The sequence below is a fragment of the Triturus cristatus genome, chromosome 1_2, assembly GCF_964204655.1.
Source record: "Triturus cristatus chromosome 1_2, aTriCri1.1, whole genome shotgun sequence".
Classification (NCBI taxonomy): domain Eukaryota; kingdom Metazoa; phylum Chordata; class Amphibia; order Caudata; family Salamandridae; genus Triturus; species Triturus cristatus.
Window position 1 is genome coordinate 1,057,034,556 of NC_140580.1, and position 19,122 is coordinate 1,057,053,677.

The 19,122-nt window shown below is 43.7% G+C and overlaps 1 protein-coding gene across 1 annotated transcript in view; it reads left to right on the forward strand.

Moving 5' to 3' along the window:
- Positions 1–19,122, forward strand: part of DBH (dopamine beta-hydroxylase) — a 451,213-nt gene that overhangs the window by 66,656 nt on the left and 365,435 nt on the right. Inside the window, exons 2-3 of the mRNA XM_085612530.1 lie at positions 3,982–4,128; positions 5,298–5,555. Of these exons, the coding sequence (XP_085468656.1) occupies positions 3,982–4,128; positions 5,298–5,555 (405 nt within the window). The remainder of the gene's footprint in view (positions 1–3,981; positions 4,129–5,297; positions 5,556–19,122) is intronic.

Below are 19,122 nucleotides of genomic sequence, written 5' to 3' on the forward strand. Positions count from 1 at the left end.
AGCCAGGGTTCAGAAAAGGTTTTATTAGGTAAGCGTAACCCCCCAGAGTTCACAAGTATTGGGCTACCCATAGTTCACAGAGTAGCACACTTTTACAAAGCCTCAATGCTTCTGTAGGTCTCTGGCGAAAATTAGTTGACACTAATAACTCCTAAGCAGGGGCTCAGCTTCAGGGGCGTGGGGTGTTTGGGGTGCTACCCCCCCCTAAAAAACCAATTCTCTAGTAAAAATGTTGGGTACAGGTGTTTTCAGTCGGGTGTAGTGTGGAGCTGCGACGTAGTGTGGGTTTCCGGCACCTGGGGCAATGAAAGTATTGCGCCCCCCTAACCCGTGGACCGTTAGCACTTCCTGGCTCAAAAGTTTAAAGGCAAAAAATTAGTAATGAGATTTTTTTAATTTTTATTTTGCGTCCCCTATGAATTTTGTTCCTGGGGCAAACGATCCTGTGGCCCTGCGAACGCTATGCCACTGGTGAGGAGTATGTTGGTTTGCACCTAGGATGTTTGCTCTCTCTCTCTTTTTAAAGGTCTTAAAACATGTTGGTTATTTTAATGTATTTCAACACGATTTGGCAGCATAGTTTGGGTAGAGGAGTTGTCCTAACGGCTAGGGTGGTCGACCTTGAATCTGTGGAACCGGGTTCGAGTCTTGGCAATGACGCTGAACATCCTGTGATTCTGGGCAAATCACTTAATCTCCCCGTGCCTGACAAAAATGAATGTGACCTAATGTAATGCAACTAGTGCCATGTAAAGTGCTCTGATACCCAATACTTTCGGGTCAAGTTTGCACTTTATAAAACTCCGGGAAAAAAAAATAGTTGTTGGAAAAACTGAAGCTCACACCCCCTCCTAATCTTACTGGCCAAGCTACACCCCAGCTCCTGAGCTTTTGCAATGCAAGTGCATACTTTACTAAGCTTTTATTCATGAATAGCTCAACACAAATTACATTTACCTACATAACTTACCAAAGACCTGATTTTCGTATAAAAGCTGAACTTCAATAAACTTTGCAACTGTTTAGCATTATTTTTTAAAGCTTTTGCAAGAAATATCTGAAGTTTGTGAGAAAGGAAATGTTGCAATTTCACAAACCCTGGGAGAGCTCCGTTTGCCCTGCTCACCCAGGACTAGGATCCGCACACATCTGTGACAGGCTTGGCGGGGCTTGGGTGCACGTTCTTTCTCGGTTTCTCAAACCAGGAATCTTTTCAAAAGATTAGTGGGAAAGTGTTCATTTTTCCAGAGAATTGGTAAAGCAGCATATGCTTTTGAAGAGAAATCTGCCGGCAGACTTGTGGGCTGGCCCCAAAGCATCCTTTGGAATATATGCTGTCGACCCATGCATTTAACTATTATTGTGTCAGGAACATCAGTCAAAAATGGATGGGTCCTGAGATAACTTTACAGGGCTCCTACGGGGTTTCCACCTAGGGAGTTCTCACTGGGCCAGTAACACCTAAACTGGAAAGAGGGTTGAAACAACCTTAAAAGACCAGTGTTAACCCCAATAACGAATTGTGTGGTAGATGATGCATTTCAAGGAATGACAGAATAGCAACAGATCGGAACAAGATGCGATTCAGAGACATTTTTTCAGAAGAGTTGTTCTTCTTACATAACCAGTAGCCTCCCAAGATGCATTACGAAAACATTACTGTGAATAATGCACCTTCAAGTGAATTAGATTGAGTCGCAAGCTTTAATTAATTAAAACTACTTTGAATTACTCTGGACCTCATTCCAGGCTGTCTGTTTCCTACCATTTATCCTCCTCCAGCCATAACAACCCTCTGGTAAATTAGGCTTGGTCCTGCTTCAATAGGCAAGGCCAGGTCCCTTCTAAATGGGAACCAAGCAACTCCCGACTGGCTGAGGCCTATCTGAGCCTCATCCGTGAGATGCATCTTGAGTCATATGGCGCAGCGAGTACAGGACCCATGCCTGCGCATACCTGACACACTTAGACAATCGCCCTGAAGAAACAAAAAGGTGAAGGGTGGAGCACTAGAATGTATCTTTGCAACTGGTAGTTATTCTGGGACACATTCCGTTTAGTGGGGTATCAAAGAAGGATTTGCCAGCGAGAATTAGAGTAAAAGTTTCACACCTGCTGTTGGAGGACGGGAAGCTCGATGCCAATATGGTAGACCGGTGGTGCCAGGAATAAATGTAAGGATGTGGATGGGCAGGACTCACAGACCCTGTAATTAGTTTTGGGTGTGTGGAGGAGGTACCCTAGCTATCCCAACAGCAAGCACGTGAAGTAAATATTGGATTTGTGCTATGATGAATGGGAAAGTGGGGACATTTCAAAGAGTGAGTGGCAAAGTCATGGGACATGTAGTTTGGGTGTGTTCTCGTGTAGTCATATCTGAGCAACCTGGTAGGAGAACATTAGAGTTATTTTGGGAGTGGAGATGGAGCAAGAACATACTTGCACAGATTGCAGTGAATGTTGTAAAACAGGAGGAGACATAAGACCAGGGGTCTCCAATGAGTAGAAACTGGTAGCTTACCAGTTGTCTTAAAGTAGCCCTCGGAAGTGAAGCTGAGCCTAGTATCTCATTTAAAAGGGTTGTGTACATTAAAGAAGGCAGCACTGCTCAGCCCAAGAGCTGAGTAGAGCTGGCATGGAACCAGAGCTGAGACAATTAAGATTCTCTTGTGCATTCATCTGTGTTTGTGTGTGTGTGCATGCACATTCATGTGTGTGCCTGTTCATGTGCGACATTGTTTCCCTCCATTTTAAACAGTGCTAGTCACTGGGACCTGTGCCTGATGTCAATGATCACTAAAAGTGTTGGCTACCTCCAATTATAAAGGGTTCATTGCCTGCACAATTGTGTCTAGTCATGGCATAATATTGGTAATGGCGTGATAATGGTCATGCTGGACATATTTTGAGAATTCTTGGTATACTATAGTTGTGGCATACTCGCACCCATGATTGACATATTAAGAGCATTGCTGGCCTACTTTTAAGCACCCCCTACATTATGGTTGCCCCTCTCACGTAGTAATAATAAGGGCCATAACTGATAAATGTTGGGCATACAGCCATTATGGGCCCAACTTTGACACAATGGACAGCCTGTTATAATGGTGGGCTTTATTGGCACATTGCATGCATCCTTGGTGCTAATGGTGAACATCCATGGCCTATGATTTTAATAGCAGGGCATTTGCAGCAGAAGATGTCTATGTGATATCTTTAGAGCTGTGAGTGCTCACTTGTATTTCCCAAACATGAAAACTGATGGATTATATTTTCAGAAATAGTTCTTCTTCTGGAAAATTGTATTTGTTTTCCCAAAATGGGACGTGGTTTAGAAAAATATGTGTTGTTTCAGATAATTTTATGCGGATAAAGACAAAATGTGGCAGGTGCAAAATCCATTTAAAGTTGATATTTCTTTATTCCTGGAATTTCTGCTGGCAACCTTACCTGAAATGCTTGGGTCACTACCAAGGGTAGTCACAGTGTAATTTTAACATAACAATGTGCTCCCTATTTTACAGCGATAACATTTTATAGCAGCTCAGGAGGACTTTTCTTGAGCAGAAGTAGCTCTATCTACAGAAAAGGTTGGAGATCCAGCCTTAGACAATGGAGTGGGATGTGGAAAAGAGTGCTGATTGAAGAGTAAGTCAGCCAGACATTGGTATGTGCTATGTCATGTGGAGGAACTATCAATATCCTTGCGTTGAAAGGTGGCGAGGGCTACAAAATTTGCTAGCATGTGAGGGAGAAGAATATCATACCAAGAGGAGAGTCAGGAGAGACATTGGTTAAGAGTTATGTGGCACTATAAACAGAAAGTCAGAAGCAAGACAGAGTTTCAATAGAGGCATGAGTCTATAAATGAACCTCTTTTTTAGGGTGGACATTAGGTGTGTTAGTAATACAGCAGCTACAACTAATTAGCTCCACAAGAAAAAAAAGTAATGCTTTTCCTTTATGTTCCGGTTAAACTAGGATGCTTGGAGCGACCGAAAAGGAGAGCTGCACCTGGATTCCCAGCAGGACTACCAGCTTCTGGCAGCCCATAAGAACGAAGACGGCCTATATTTGATCTTCAAGCGAGCGTTTAGCACATGCGATCCCCAAGACTACCTTATTGAGGTACTCTCTTTTCACATGACATAACGTTTGAAAGAAACAAGAAGCCACTGCTTCTAGACAACCTGGCTGCAGTTGCTATTGCTTGCCTGTGAGTGGGCAAAGGTCTTCCTATTTTTTTCATTATTTGGAATTTGGATCCTGCAATCATAATAAGGTGATCACATTCATTGGGATATGCTTGACAAATTCCCACACTGTGACTGCAACTGTGTGCAGAATTAATTTCCAAAAGCACAACACACTTTTACATGGGTGGGAAACCATTTGGACAGTTTTTAAAATTCTGATATAAAATAAAAGACTGGGCAAAAACAGTTTTTCGAAAGATCTGATTATTTTAGGTTGTAGAAAATATTTAGGGTGGGTAAAACTTTCATTATGTGGGCAAAAACCTGACAAGTTTGATTTATACATAATAATAGAAATTTCCTAAATTTTAGTGCTTGATTTTACATAATTGTGTCTCACTGGGGACCCGTTCAAGCAGAAAATACCTTGTGTGAAGGATAAAACCAAAGCCAGGGGAAATTAAGCGGTCTCTTTCTGGTATCCTGGTACAACTGAAAAATAATTTTTATAGGAATTAAATGATTGTAGTAGTTAGCAGGATGCTTAACACCGGCTTGAGCCCTGAGATTGTTTATCTCCTCCCCAAGTATATATGGTTAGGAACCTGGGTTATAAATCTCACAGGAAATCAACTTTGACCCTCAAAACAAGTGGTTACTAATGCTTGCTTTAGCACCTGTGCATTTTGCGGGCAAGTTCTGCTTTTCTTTTGCATGAAGCATAAACGATTGCCGGCTGGGTGCTGTTTAAGTCCTGCTCAGTTTACGAGGAAGCACTCTAGATGGAGACCCTAGCCTCTCTGTTTAACAAAATGAATGTCTGCACAAAAAATGGGGTGTCTGTCTGTCTGTCTATCTGTCTGTCTGTCTGCCTGCCTGTCTGTCTGTTTGTCTATCTTTCCCCATTAATATCAAGCAATGTCTCCCTTTCTCTAACCAACCAATATACCTTAGCTCTGATTGGCTGCTGGCTAAACCCAGATAATTGCCATCGTTAGTTAATTACTATGCAATTGCTTGTGTTGGGATGTAGATTATTCTTCATTGACTTACTCACTGTGTGCAATGCAATTTGTGAATGTTCTTTCTTCCTGCTGTTAGGATGGAACAGTGCACCTTATTTATGGATTTCTGGATAAACCTTCCCGCTCTCTCAAAGGGATCAATGTCTCCACAATCCATCGAGGGCTCCAGAGGGTGCAGTTGCTGAAGACTGACGTCATTACCCCAGACCTCCCCGGTGATATTAAAACAATGGAGATAACTGCATCCCAGGTTATGATCCCTAGCCAAGAAACCACCTACTGGTGCTACATTGTAAAGCTTCCGGACAACTTTGAGAAACACCACATCGTCATGGTAGGACTAACTACTTTCATGAAAGTGTGCATAATATAATGATCTTTATTCCAGATCTCTATTGAGGTCTAGAAATCTGTGGAGAATCGATAGTCATTTAATGGATACCTGAATCAGTGGTCGATTGGTTGGGATTATGTAGAAAACGCTATAAATAGAATAATAATAATAATTCCACATCTGTAAAGTACAAACTTATCACCCCTTAGGGTATCCATGTGCTGGGGGGAAATTGGGGAGATTAAGTGAGCTATTGCCCAGAGTCACATGATGCTGAGGTGCCGCCAGCGATCGAACCGTGAGCCCCGTGCTGTAAAGTTAGCCGCACTGGCCGCTGCGCCACACCTCTCCCTGAGGACAATGTCCTAAAATAGATATAGGTACATCTTAAAAGAGGCCTTCTGCTTTTCTGTGTGATGTATGTAACATACAAAAATGTGATCTGACCTCAATCCCCTGATGCACCTACGATATTGTGTATGACGCTTGCAATGCTTTGCTTCAGAAATCATGCTTCATGAGTTGGGGCTAACCTTCTTCTTGCACATGGATGCTATGGCAATACTGGAAACAAGCATAATTCTGGCTCGGTTAAGAGGGTTTTTTCTGCAGAAATCAGAGAGTGAACGAGCTTCTAGAAGACCTGAACTGGGCATTGTCTAGAGAGTTCCTTTCATCAATAGTTCAACTGATGTAAGTAAGAAATAGTCACCTGGTTACAGTGCCTCTTGAAAATAGTGCTGTAACTAAGGAGGCAGACTACTACCAACCCATAATAACATAAAAAAAGATGAGACTTGTACTAAAAAATACTTTGCAGCCAAATTCCGACCACAGAGTCACGTGGCCTAAAACTCCTCTAGTTAAATCTGCAATCTCACTGACCAGCTCACATTTGCCTGTTAGCACCAGCACAGACACCAAGGGCCAGATGTATCATTCTTTCATGCAGCGCAATGGAGCAAGCCACCTTGCTGTGCTTGCTGAAAGGAAGAGGGCAGGGATGTGCCAATATTACCATTATGTGGTGCATTTCTATCCTTTCTTAGCACTGGCACACTTTTGGCTGTCTAGTGCCGACGCAAGCACTCTTGTGTCATGGTACAAGGGTGCCTGCATTGTAGGCAGGATTGGTTTGTGCAGGAAGGAACAAAAAAACAATCCTGAGAGGCATTTTCAGAATCCAGCACACGTAGAACGAGAAAGAAATGAGGAGAAATAAAGATATTTCTCCTTGTTATGTTGACATATTCCCAGGTCTACTCCTAATGGCAAACCTGTGAATGCACCAAAATCAATGGAACGCCTCCTTGTTGCAGAGTAACTCAAGGCAGCAATTTGCACGGCCTTGCGTTAGTCAATTCATGCAGGGCCAAGCAAGGTGGCCTGCGTGGCTTGATAAATCTCACTTAGGTTTTGCGTTGCTCTTGCAGTCCCTTGTGTGGTCCAAGGGTGACACAAAACCTTGATAAATCTGGCCCCAAGTTCATGTGACTATATAGAGGCATGAGAACAAACAATAATTTTAAAAGTCCCTATCCCGACGCCTGCTAGGATGGGCCCACCTTTATAATTTATACAGTTAACTGTGATCCTGCTGTGATCAAACTACATACAGCTCACTTTCATGATCAGAAGATGAGACCGTAAATATCAACAATCAGCAATTCCAAGTAATTAATTGCACACCCCATAGGATCCACTATTACAATGTTGAAGAAATATGTTTCAAATAGTAAACATTCAGTCATTATTGAGTGCAAGGAAAGGAAGGGAATTTGCATTGCTCAATATCCAAAAATTGAAGATGAAATCAGGCACTAGAGAAAGGTTAGCCCATGCGCACTCCACTGAACATTAAAAAAAAACTCCTTTTATGGCTTTTACAAAAACCTCCTTGTTTTACTTCATCCATAGGTTATTGTTTCAAAAGCAACATACACCTACAAATTTCGAACCACCAACATTTCGTTTCTGATAAACTTTCCCTGTTTCTTCATCAGAGCTATTATAGCATGTCCTGAACCAACTTCTCACATTACAAAAGATATGCACTTCTACAAATATCTAAAACAATAATGCTGCAGTCTGGGCCGAATTTTTCAAAATAGATATTTCCATCATTGAGGGAATAATAACTATGCATTTAGATGCAACTAAATATTAGTAAACTTGGCAACCCCAGGCGAGCTTAGGGGATTCGCTGGGTAGCACAAGAATGTTTAAAATACAATTTAGGATATCTGTGGTCTGAGGGGTCATCTTGCATGGGGCTTTCTTAGTGGTGCTCTAAGTGGTGTGGTCAATCCACCAAGAAGATTAGATTGGGATTCCTAAACTCTAAGAATGTGCTTTTCTGGGGCTCTGTTTAGACAGCTCTCTCCCCATTCAGGTAGAGCATCAAGGACCTCCCCATCAGTACCTCAGGCCCTGATAACCTCCTGGCCTGAGGTCTCTCAAAAGTAGCACCGTTCTGACCATCAATGTAGCCTACCCTGCTTGCGTGCACTCCCCAAGTGCACAGCTGCCTGGGCATTTGCAGGGCCCCTGTGTGTCATGCAGGAGGGTACCCTTCCCAGAAGTACTGCTGGAACACATACCTGTGACTATCTGGCTAGCCCCAACACTGATCCAATTTAGGAAAGATTTGAAGATGCATCTCTTCAAAGAACACTGCATCACAATGCAGTAACAGTACACTTCGGCTTCCAGAATTCAACTCCCTCGCCTATCATTCGACTGGATTCTTGCCTTTGACTCCGTACAGTGCTCAGTGGCCTTTTGGCTTTGTTTACTCCAGTCAAATATCACATAAATACATTAGGCTTCCACTATTCAAATACCAAATAAATGCCAACATACATCTTTAGCCGGAACTGTCAACAGATGTCCAATGAAAGTCTCTCCTTCAGGTCCCCAGGAAGTCCACCTCCGATAGACAGTTAAAAGGAGCAGCCTACAGGCTGCCCCGTGCAACATTCTGGGGATTTGAAAATGGTAAAATCAAGATGTGGTCTGCAAGAGCTCTACCTGTGATGCAGCCCCGCCCCTGACACTGCAAATCTCAATTCTTCGATCCAAGACTTCAAAGGGATTTTCCAATATGACTTGTGATAAGATCAGTTAATCTTTCTTTGCAGATTAATAAAAATCATGGCAAAGAGTACAGTACAGATACTTTTTAAAATGTGCCTGTTGTATGGCGTGTGGAATAAGTAAAAAGAAATGTACAATATACATTGTGAATAAAAACGTAGTTTGCAGTAAAAGGCATTGATACCCAGGCAGCCGTGATGGGTGCAGAGAGTAGTGCAAGGGTTCTATGCTCCAGAAGCAGGCGGGGAACTCTCTAAAATGCATGAAATGTGGGTCTGAGGCAGATGGAAAGGTTATGTGACACCAGAGGTCGCCTCCCATGCTGCTTGCAGTCTTTCACCTTGTGATGAAGACTTTGTAGTTATTGGTCCCTTGAAAATCGCGGTAAGTGTGGGCAGTAGTGCAAATGTTCTATGCTCCAGGGATGGGAAGTAAAGTCTCTGAAGTGGATGAAAGGGGCTATTAGGCAAAGAGAAAGATTATGTGACACCGGGGGTCACCTCCTGTGCTTGTAGCAGTCTTTTTGCTTGTGATAAAAACTTTGTAGCCCTGCAGGAGGTCTGGATGTTATGACCATTTGGTAACGACATCACAGCAGCACAGCAGGATCTGATCTGGGCAGCCCTTAGGGTTGGACGCAGCAATTGCAGTCTGAAGTGAATGACGGCGGGCAAATGCACAGAAAATGTAATACGCTCTCCTAGAACAGACTGCAGACTCGACAGCAAGGGTCCGACCAGGTTTGCTTCCAAGCTGGGATCTGATCTTTTAAAGTAAAATCTCCCATGCAGTTTAACAGGAGAGAGTGTTGGATGGTCGGTCAGATATGGTTTGTGAGATAGGGTTGTGGGCTCCAGTTAACATAGGTGTGTGGGTCTGTCCATCCATCCTTCTTGCCAGCCATCTCCGCTTTATCAAATGACCAGGAATGTAATTTGGGCACCTTGTGGGTAATTGTTTTGAAAGTGGTAGAGCTAATGTTTGCGTCTCAAGCATTGGACAGGTTTAGGGTGGTTAATGCTTGCTGAGACACTGATGGCCAATTGTTTTTGTGTGTTGGCTGGTTTCGACCAGCGCAGAGAAGCCAGGGAATCAGGTGGGGCTAATCTCATCTCCCAGCACAGTTTGATGATTATTGCCATTCTTACCGAGGATTGGTTAAATAGCCCAAACTCCCATCACAACTGTGCCTGTGAGATGTGTAGTGGAAGTCGGAAACTGCGTTTAAACAAGAGGGACAGGAGTTGATTAAGGGTGGTAGCTGCGATGTGCTCCCCATCCTTTTTTTCAGCAAGTTGAAGGCGAAGCATTACTTTTTTTCCAAGGCCCTCATTTGTTGTAGATGCTCCTTGAAGAATAATCTAGTGTCCATTACTACTCCTAAGTATTTGTAGGATTTGTCCTGATCTAAATTTATTCCAGCTTCTTTCCACTTAAATGTGGCATGGGGAGGGGTGGGTTTTGCTGATAAGCAGAGGACCTTTGGTTTGTTGTGATTTACTTCTGGCCCAAAGTTTCGATGTATCCCACACGGTTTTAAATTAGGTGTTGGAGGCCAATCGGTTTCTGGCTGCATAAGACGATGCCATCCGCATATTGTAGGCAGCGCACTGGATTGTTTTCTAATTTAGGAGGGTCGCCGTGACTTCTGATAGTAGCGCTCCAGGTCATCCATAACAACGTTAAATAAGCAAGGGGCAAGGACGCGCCTTGCTTTAGGCCAGTATGTGTGGAGATCCTGCTGGTTGTTCTGTCACCTTTGCCAATTTTTACTCGGACCCAGATGTCTGAATACAGATTGAATATGCCCTCCAATAATTTCTGTGGTACAACCCATCTGGCCATCTTTGGCCAAAGGTGGTCTCTCTCACTTTGTCGAACACTGCTTTTAGATCGATGAAGCAGATGTATAGATTTGCACATTTGTGTTTGGCTTTTTCGAGACAGGAGACTGAGTGCGTGAAGGTTGGTCATTGTGCACATGCCAGCTCTAAATCCCGTCTGAGTTTTCGGGAAGATATTTTCTTATGATGTCCAATCTTCCAGGTCTATTATAATTTGGAGGCGTAGAGTTTGACTCCATTGTCGATGAGAGCAATTAATCTGTAATTCATAGGGTTGGACTGAGAAGCAGATTTGAAGATAGGATGCAAGATGCTGCCTCTTGATGATGATTCCGGATTGGATTTGGAAAAGAAGGCCTGATTAAACAGTGGAGTGAGATGCGAAGCCCAAAATGATTGATTGTACTTAAATTAGTAATTTGGGAGCCAGTTCAGCCCTGAAACCTCGTTTGATCTCATTCTTTTGATGGTTTCCCAGACTTCTTCATATTTTGGCCATTGGTCTTCCAGAGATGTTAATGAAATTTCTAGAGCAATGGCTATCAATGTTTTTGTTAACGTATGCCTTGCTTTTTCAGCATCTTGTGCTGGGAATGGCACTTTTATATGGGTTATTTAGTCAGCTTCTGAGATGTCAGCATTGTTGTGACAGAAGCTGCCATTTGCAAAAGTTTTTTTTTTCAGCCCAGAATAGCTTACTGTTTTTTATTTTACTGGTATGCAGGAGCTTTAGCCATATGTTCTTCTGGACCATTTTTTTGGCTGTCAAGATAGCCTTTTTGTAAGTTTGCCTTAGGGTTGTGATTTGATTCCTGGTGGTGTGGATGAGCTTTGGGCCCAGTTTCTGGAGTTTCCTGATCACCTAATTTAATTCTTGTTTTTCCCGTAGCAGAGAAGTGATAAACCAGGATGCGCCTTTGCTTGGGGAGTTAGAGTGTTGTGGTGGTTTCGATGAAAAGGTGGCAGTCAGTGCTGCTATCGAGATCTCCCCGTGTTGCCATGGTGACAACCTGTGGGTGCAGAGCATTTGAGATGTGTGTGTGAAATTGTAGTCCATATTGTTACTGCCATGGTTCCATTTCAAGCAGGGTATTTCAGATTGTAGGCACTGGGTGCCACCAGCAGATCTTTGGCTCGAGATGCTGTCTATGGAAAATCGTAAACTCCACATGCGGGGGGAAGTGGTCGCTCTCCACTCTAGCTGGAATGTTGAAACAGGTAATCATGTGGAACAGCTCTATGTCTACGAATGTGTAATTCAGAATAGAATTTGTTTTGTTTGATTTCCTTGTTTGATGGCTTCTGGTTGGTCGTGGGGGAGGCAGCCGATAAGAGAAACCCAGCCGATGTTTTGGAGGGCCATGGTACATGCTTTTCGATGATGTTTGGATGTGGAGTGAGTTGCAATTACTGAAAGGATAATTTGCATGGAGCTACATGGGTGTTGGTGGCACTGTTTAGTATTGGTTTGCAGAGGGTACATCTTAAAGTCTCCTGACAAGATAATGCGATCTTGGCTCGTCCGGCAGTGGACACCAAACGCCGGTGGTAAGGGGAAACATGGCGGCAGCTAGGTGAGCTGTCGCAGCACTCTAGCCTGAGTTCCTGTTCGTGCGGATGAGCGTTGGCAGCAAGGCTAATGTGAGGACGCGTATCTGTATTGCGGGTCTGTACTCGATAATACCTTGTGTTCAATGTGTGTGGACAAGGAGCGTCTTCTTGGCCCAGGACCCATCGCCATCATCGTCGCCGCCGGAGCTGTTAATCCGCGGGCTGATCCCCGCGGAGTTGCTGCCGCTGTGTTTGCTCCTCCCTCCAATCCTCCTTCCAGTCTCGAGTCGGATACTGCGGGGGAGAGGCCAGCGCTGCTGGTTGACTGCCGAGTCCCGAAGCAGGCCGTTCTCGGCATGCAGCTGTGGGGTCTGGCTGCGCTGGAGCTCCGTCGAGGAAGGAAGGCCCGTAGCCTTCTCCAGGGGCCTCGCAGGGAGGAATTCCACACCGATATCACCTCTGAGCTTGGTAGGAGGGGTAGGGGTAGGGGGGGTGTGGAGGAGGAGAAAGAGAGGGCTAAAACCACAAGAGAGGTATGGAGGTGTGTAAAGACTCGGGGGGAGATTTCTGAGGCAGCATAGTCATTGCAAGGGGGTTTAGGCAGGTCGAGGGGCCCAGAGGAATCAGTGGGATTTGTGCCTGTTTGTTTGGAGGTCCCTGACATTAGCCCTGTTTACGGGTTGCCGCCTCCCCCGCAAGACATCGTTAAAGCTAATATTTCCCCTGTAAACCTGAAGCGGGGGATCAGGGGAGGGGGAAAAGGTGCTTTAAATAGAAAGGCTAAAACTGTTGGAGTGACCGTTGAATCAATTGAGGGAGGTCTGATGCAATTGAGTTCAGAGGTGCCATCGAATTTGAATCAGACCTCTCAGATCTCTCAAGGGACCCCCTTAAAGACAAGAGTCTCCTCATATCTTTCGGGTGAGGTTAAGGCGAAACGCGCTTTTACTAGTAAAGCAGAAAAAAACCCTAAGACCGTTAAAAATATCAAGGTAGCTAAGAATACAGCTAAGATTACAGCTAAGAGTATAGAGTCTAGGATAACGCCGTCCTTGCGGTCCTACTTTAAGGCTATTCCACAAGTCTTGCTGACCAGCAACTATTTGAAAGTACTTCTTTCACGATGGCGTCACAGAACTATCTTGAGTCTTCTTTATTAACTGCAGGTACAGACCCAATTATTCCTTCAGGGCCTGTTCCTGCTAAAACAAGCGCCTCGCTGTTCCTGGTTGAAAAGACGGATACAAATATAGAGAAGGACGCTGAGGCTGTGGATAATATCGGTAGTCTTTTAGTCCTTCCCACCCAAAGTTCCAATCCCCCTGTTATGAATCTCAGTGCTTCGGGACAACCGTCAGCCCTCTCGTCCAATATCTCGTCCAGTATCTTGCTTCAAATACTAATGATGGGTTAAATTCTATGGAATCACCGAGTGTCATCCCGTCGGCTACCTTACTACAAAATCAAATAGATCTTCCATGCTCTACTGAGCCTTTGACCCCCTTGTCGTCCCCAAAGCATTTGGCTATGAAGCTTTTACCAACGATGAATAATCCTGTGTCTTCGTTATTAGGGTCATCACATAGTATCGGTTTACCACAGGAAGATGGTCGAGGGGCACAGCTTCTGCCTCAGATACGTACTCGGCTGGCGGGGTCGATCCATCTTGAGCCTCATACCTCCAGTCGATGTCCTCATCTTTATCAGCAGACATCAAAAAAGGCTTTGAGGCCTCGACAACTATCCAATCTGAAATTTGGAATTCCTGCGAGTCTTTAGATAGTAAACTAGTCAGCCTCGCTACAAGAATGGAAAGATTGGAGGATAGTATGACAGTCATGTTTTTGCATTTGGATGACGCCAAATTGGATATTGGTAAGCTTAAAAGGGAGGATCTGATGTTGGCTGAGAGGATGGAGTCTTTGGAGAATAATGCACGCCGCAATAACCTCCGTATTCTCAATATTCCGGAAGGTAGCGAGGGGTCAGATATTAAGCAATATATCACCCAATTGCTAAAAGAATCTCTGAGATTGGATCAGTCAGTCGAGGATCTATCTCTTGACATTCAGCGTATCCACAGAGACCCCTTTAGGAGGAACCCTCAAAGGGAAAAACCAAGAAAAATACTGGTGAACTTCCGCACTTATACTCTAAAGGAATCTATCCTGAGTTTGGCCCTAAAGCAGAAGTCATTGAGTGGGAAAGGGTTCAACTTTCAGGTTAGATCAGACCTTTCAAGGGTCACGCTGGATAAGCAGTGGGAGTTTGGGAGGAGGTTGGAGGCATTCAGGAGTCTTGGTGCGGTGGCTCAGCTAGTATTCCCAGCCGCCCTGAAGGTCATGCATAATAATACTATGCAGAATATTCGATCAGTGCAGGCGGCTGATGAACTCCTAATCTCTCTGGGGAAGAGTAGAGATAAGAATAAAGATAGGGGGGGTTCAAGTTAAGAGCATAGCAGAGTATTGTTTTTGTAAAAGTGGGTCTATTTATTGTTATAGGGAAAGCTATTAAAAAAAAAAAAGAAAGGAAGAGGGAAAAAAAAATCTTTTTTGGACACTGCAGGATTTATAATACAATTGCTTTTCCTATTTTCTACTCTTCTTCTTCTTTTTTCTCACACCTTGAGGATGTAAATGTATCAGCAAAGATAGGTTAGGATAGGATAGGAGCTCAGTAAGAGTGCTATCTACTGGTTCATCCGGATAGATAAAGCAAGGGTTTCCCATGGGGTGGGGGGAGGTTTGGGGGGGCACGAGGGGGGGGGTGCAAGTAACTTTTTTTTTTAAAAGTCCTCTTTTTTTGCCCACTGTTACCTTTTTTGGGTATGGAGAATCATAGTTTTGCAGGGGAGAGGTAGTATTGCCAGTAGAGGTTTTTCTTTTTGTGGCCATGGGGCGAATACTTGGTTGGGGAGTGGAATTTGCCTCTATGGATAAGCTTAGAGTTCTTTCGTGGAACATTAATGGTTTGCGCTCTAGTCCAAGAAAATGGAAGATTATGCAGTATCTTCGAGATTTTGATGCTCAAGTATTTATATTACAAGAAACCCATCTTACAGAAAAAGAGATTCTTTCTTTAGTTAAAAAAAATAGATGGGTCGATTTCTGCATATCTACTACACAAAACTCTAATACTAGAGGGGTCGTGATTATTTTTAAAAAATCATTAAAAGCAAGGTTAGTTGACAAACTTGCTGATTCAAGTGGGAGGTGGTTTATTGTTTCGGTAATTATAGCTGGGGTCTGAGTTACCATAGTAGGTTATTATGGGCCTAACCAGGATGACCCATCAGTTCTAGGTACTGTGTTCTCCCATCTGCTTCTTTATCCAGAACCGATTATCTTGGCTGGAGATTTTAATGTGGTCTTGGACCCTCTTCTCGATAAATCTTCATCTAACAGACCTATATCTTCATCTAAAACTAGGTCTTTTTTACTTGATAAAATGAAGGAGTTTGGGTATGTGGACATATGGGGGCATATCAACAAGGGCTTTATCTCTGCTTTTTTGGCTTTAAAAGCCAAAAAAGGAGAGATAAAACTAGCGCCCTATCAACAACAGGGTGCTAACATGCAAATTTGCATGTTAGCACCCTTTTACTCTATGCTTCCCCTTGCATCTCTAATGAGATGCAAAGGGGGCGTTCCAGAGTAAAATAATAGGAGAAATGTCACTAAGCGACATTTCTCCTATTATCAAGAATGTCGCTAACCCTGTTAGAGACAAAAAAAGCAGCGCTTACCGCAGTTAACGCTGCTTTTTTACGTCTGGTATTTTTCTGACTTAGCCATGATATCCTATGGAAGGAGGATATCATGGCTAAGTTTGCCTGTCCCTATCAACAAGGTAAAGTGAGATTATCGCTGGGTTTCCAGCGATAATCTCACGTTAGCCACTTAGCGTGAGGATTTTTATCGCTATTGAGATAAGCGTTGCTAATAGCACGCTATCTCAGCGATAAAAATTCACGCTCGCCGGCGATAATTATCCTAGCGCTAAGAGCGCTTAGAGATAATTATCGCCGGATGTTGTTGATATGCCCCATGGAGACTTAAGTCTGGTCTAAGACAGGGCGTCTCATTTCGTAATTATAAATATCAACACCAGTCGAGGATAGATTTAGCATTGGTCAGTTAGGAACTAGTTAAACTGGTGCAAAAGGCTTATTATCTCCCCTTTCATCTCTCTGACCATGCTGCTCTATGCCTTGAATTGGTTGGGCTGTCGGAAACTACAGTCAGAACATGGTCATTCGACCGCTCATTCCTTAATGTTCCAGACGATATCTCTTTTTTAAGAACCGAAACACAGTATTTTTTTGATAACAATACTGGCTCTGCTTCCTCCGGTTTTGTTGGGACGCGTTCAAGGCCTTTTTGCGGGGGCTAATTACTAACAAGGTCTCGTAAAAAAGAAAAATTTAAAGAGACACGGTCACTTCGTTGGAAGCTGATATGGCTAAGGTGCAGGAGAATATCCTGCTACATCCTGTCGCTCCACCAGAGATATTGGAAGACTGGCAAAATAAATTATCTACATTAAAGGGGGAACTGGGTTCTATCTTGAATTTACGAGTCCTTCAGAGATGGGAGGCCAGTAAGATGGCCCATTTTGAATATGGAGAAAGCGCAGGAAAGCTTTTGGCTTGGAAAGCAAAAACGGATCGTATTAGAAATAATATAGATCACATTTTGGTAGAAGGTACGGTCCATTCAGCGGATAAGGATATCAGAAATGCCTTTCGTGATTATTTTAAGAACATATATCACGAGGATAAGAGCATTGATGCACGACAAGTTGAGGACTGGCTGAATGGAGTATCTCTTCCCTCTCTTTCTCCTGTTCAGAAAGCTGCCTTGGATAGACCTATCACAAAAGAAGAGGTAACTGGAGCTATTTTAGGTAGTAAGAAGGGTAAGGCATCAGGTCCTGATGGCCTCCCATCAGAGGTTTATCAGGTTTTATTACCAACAATAGTTCCCTTCTTAACCCAGTTGTTCAATCAGATTTTCTTGGAGGGGGTGTATCCTCCTGAATCTTGGAACGATGTCTCTATTACGTTGATATTAAAGCCTGGTAAACAGGCTGATAGTTGCGGGTCATACAGACCAATTTCCATCCTAAACTCAGATTATGAGCTTTTTACATCTGTCTTAGCCAAAAAACTGGGGGAGGTGGCACCCTGTATTTTACATCAGGACCAGCGAGGTTTTGTGAAGGGCCGCCAGCTCTTTGAGCTGACTTATGATCTGATGGGTGCTATCGACATGGCGACCGCGGATTCCTTGCCTTTAGCTGTTATCACGTTGGATGCCACCAAGGCCTTCGACAGGGTGAATTGGACATTCCTGTCGGGGGTCTTGGTGAAATTTAACATTGGTGAGGCTTTCCGTGGAGCGGTAGGTTTGCTGTATCGGAATCCTACAGCTTCCTTGTTGGTCAATGGTGAATTGTCAGATCCCTTTAATATCACTCGGGGTACCAGGCAGGGCTGCCCACTCTCCCCTCTCCTATTTGATTTATACATCGAGCCCTTTGCCCAACGACTTAGGGATGATGTTGATATCAAGCCTTTTATCTATAGGGGATGGGAGAGAAAGGTAGCCCTGTATGCGGACGACATTCTCATCTTTTCCTCCGACCTGAGTACAGAACTACCTGCGGTCATTGCACAGGCCAATGACTATGGTGGGATGTCAGGATACCAGATTAATGCATCTAAAACAGAGATGATGATATGGAATGAGGCAGAGCCAGTGGCAGGGGTCCAGCCAAACCGTTCCATGCGGTATCTTGGACTTACCATCTTTAGGGACATAGATAAAATCGTAACGCTGAACCTAGATATAGTCATGAGAGATTGTAGAAAGCTTATGAGGTCGTGGTCTTCGCTCTCCCTTTCCATCTTGGGTAGAGCTAATTTGGAAAAATGTTTATTTTACCCAAAATTTCTTTTTTGTTTAACAATATCCCGTTGTATTTTGAACCTTCTACTCTACAAAAGCTGCAAGGCTATATCAGTTCTTTCATTTGGAACGAGCATATACCTCGGATAGCATGAAAAAAGATTAGGCGCCGTAGAGAAAAGGGGGGACTAGCAGCACCTGTCTTACAACTATATGCTTGGGCTTTCCAACTTTCCCATGCTAGGATGCTGCTTAAGATGTCGATTAATGTGGGTATAGGAAGCATGTTTGCTGCATTATTGAGAGGAGGGGGAGTAGACCAGCAGGGGTTTTTGTTTAAATTTGGGGATCCTAAGTTTAAAAAAAAAATTAAGTTGAAGATTCTGTTGGGTTTTATAAAAACATGGGTCAAACTAAGAGGTGCAATAAAGGTGGGCTATTTTTCAGGTAGGTCACCATTATGGAACTCTCCCGGTTCCCCGGCATGGCTTCTTGATAGCTTGGCAGCACCTTTGAGAGAGGCTGGTCTGGAAATTTGGGGAGATCTCTTTTTTGATGGAGTTTTGCTATCTTGGGACCACATACTAGCTAGAGTAGGGTCGGGTCTCTCTAAATTCAAATATTTACAGATGGCAAGTTGGGCCCGTACTCAGAGCTCTGCCAAGGGTAGATTCCAAATAAGTGGTGAGAGCAGTATAGTGACCCTGATGATGGACAGACCTCCTGCACCTAAAGAGATTTCGTTCTGGTATAACTTGTTACTAGATGAGGATGACGGGGAGTTTGCCTTACCCGAGACATTGTGGAGTTCCTCTTTCCACGGGAAAGACCTTGAGAACATCTGGTATTCCTCCTTTAAAATCTTGTGGGACACAGTGAAGCCATCGTGGTTGTGTAGGAATCACCTTTTTACGCTACATAGGGCTTATTATTCCCCACAGCGGTTATCCAAATTCTCCACTGAATCCACGGTGGCATGCCCTAAATGCGGATTGTTAGAAGCCTCGGATCTACATATGTTCTATGAATGCCCATTGGTGTTACCTTATTGGGACGCTATCAGCACTTTGTTGACACCATCTGTGGGGCATTAAATTTCAATTAACGCGCTGCTCGTAATTTTTGGAACATCATTGGAAGTTCAAGGTCCTGTTAAAAAACTCT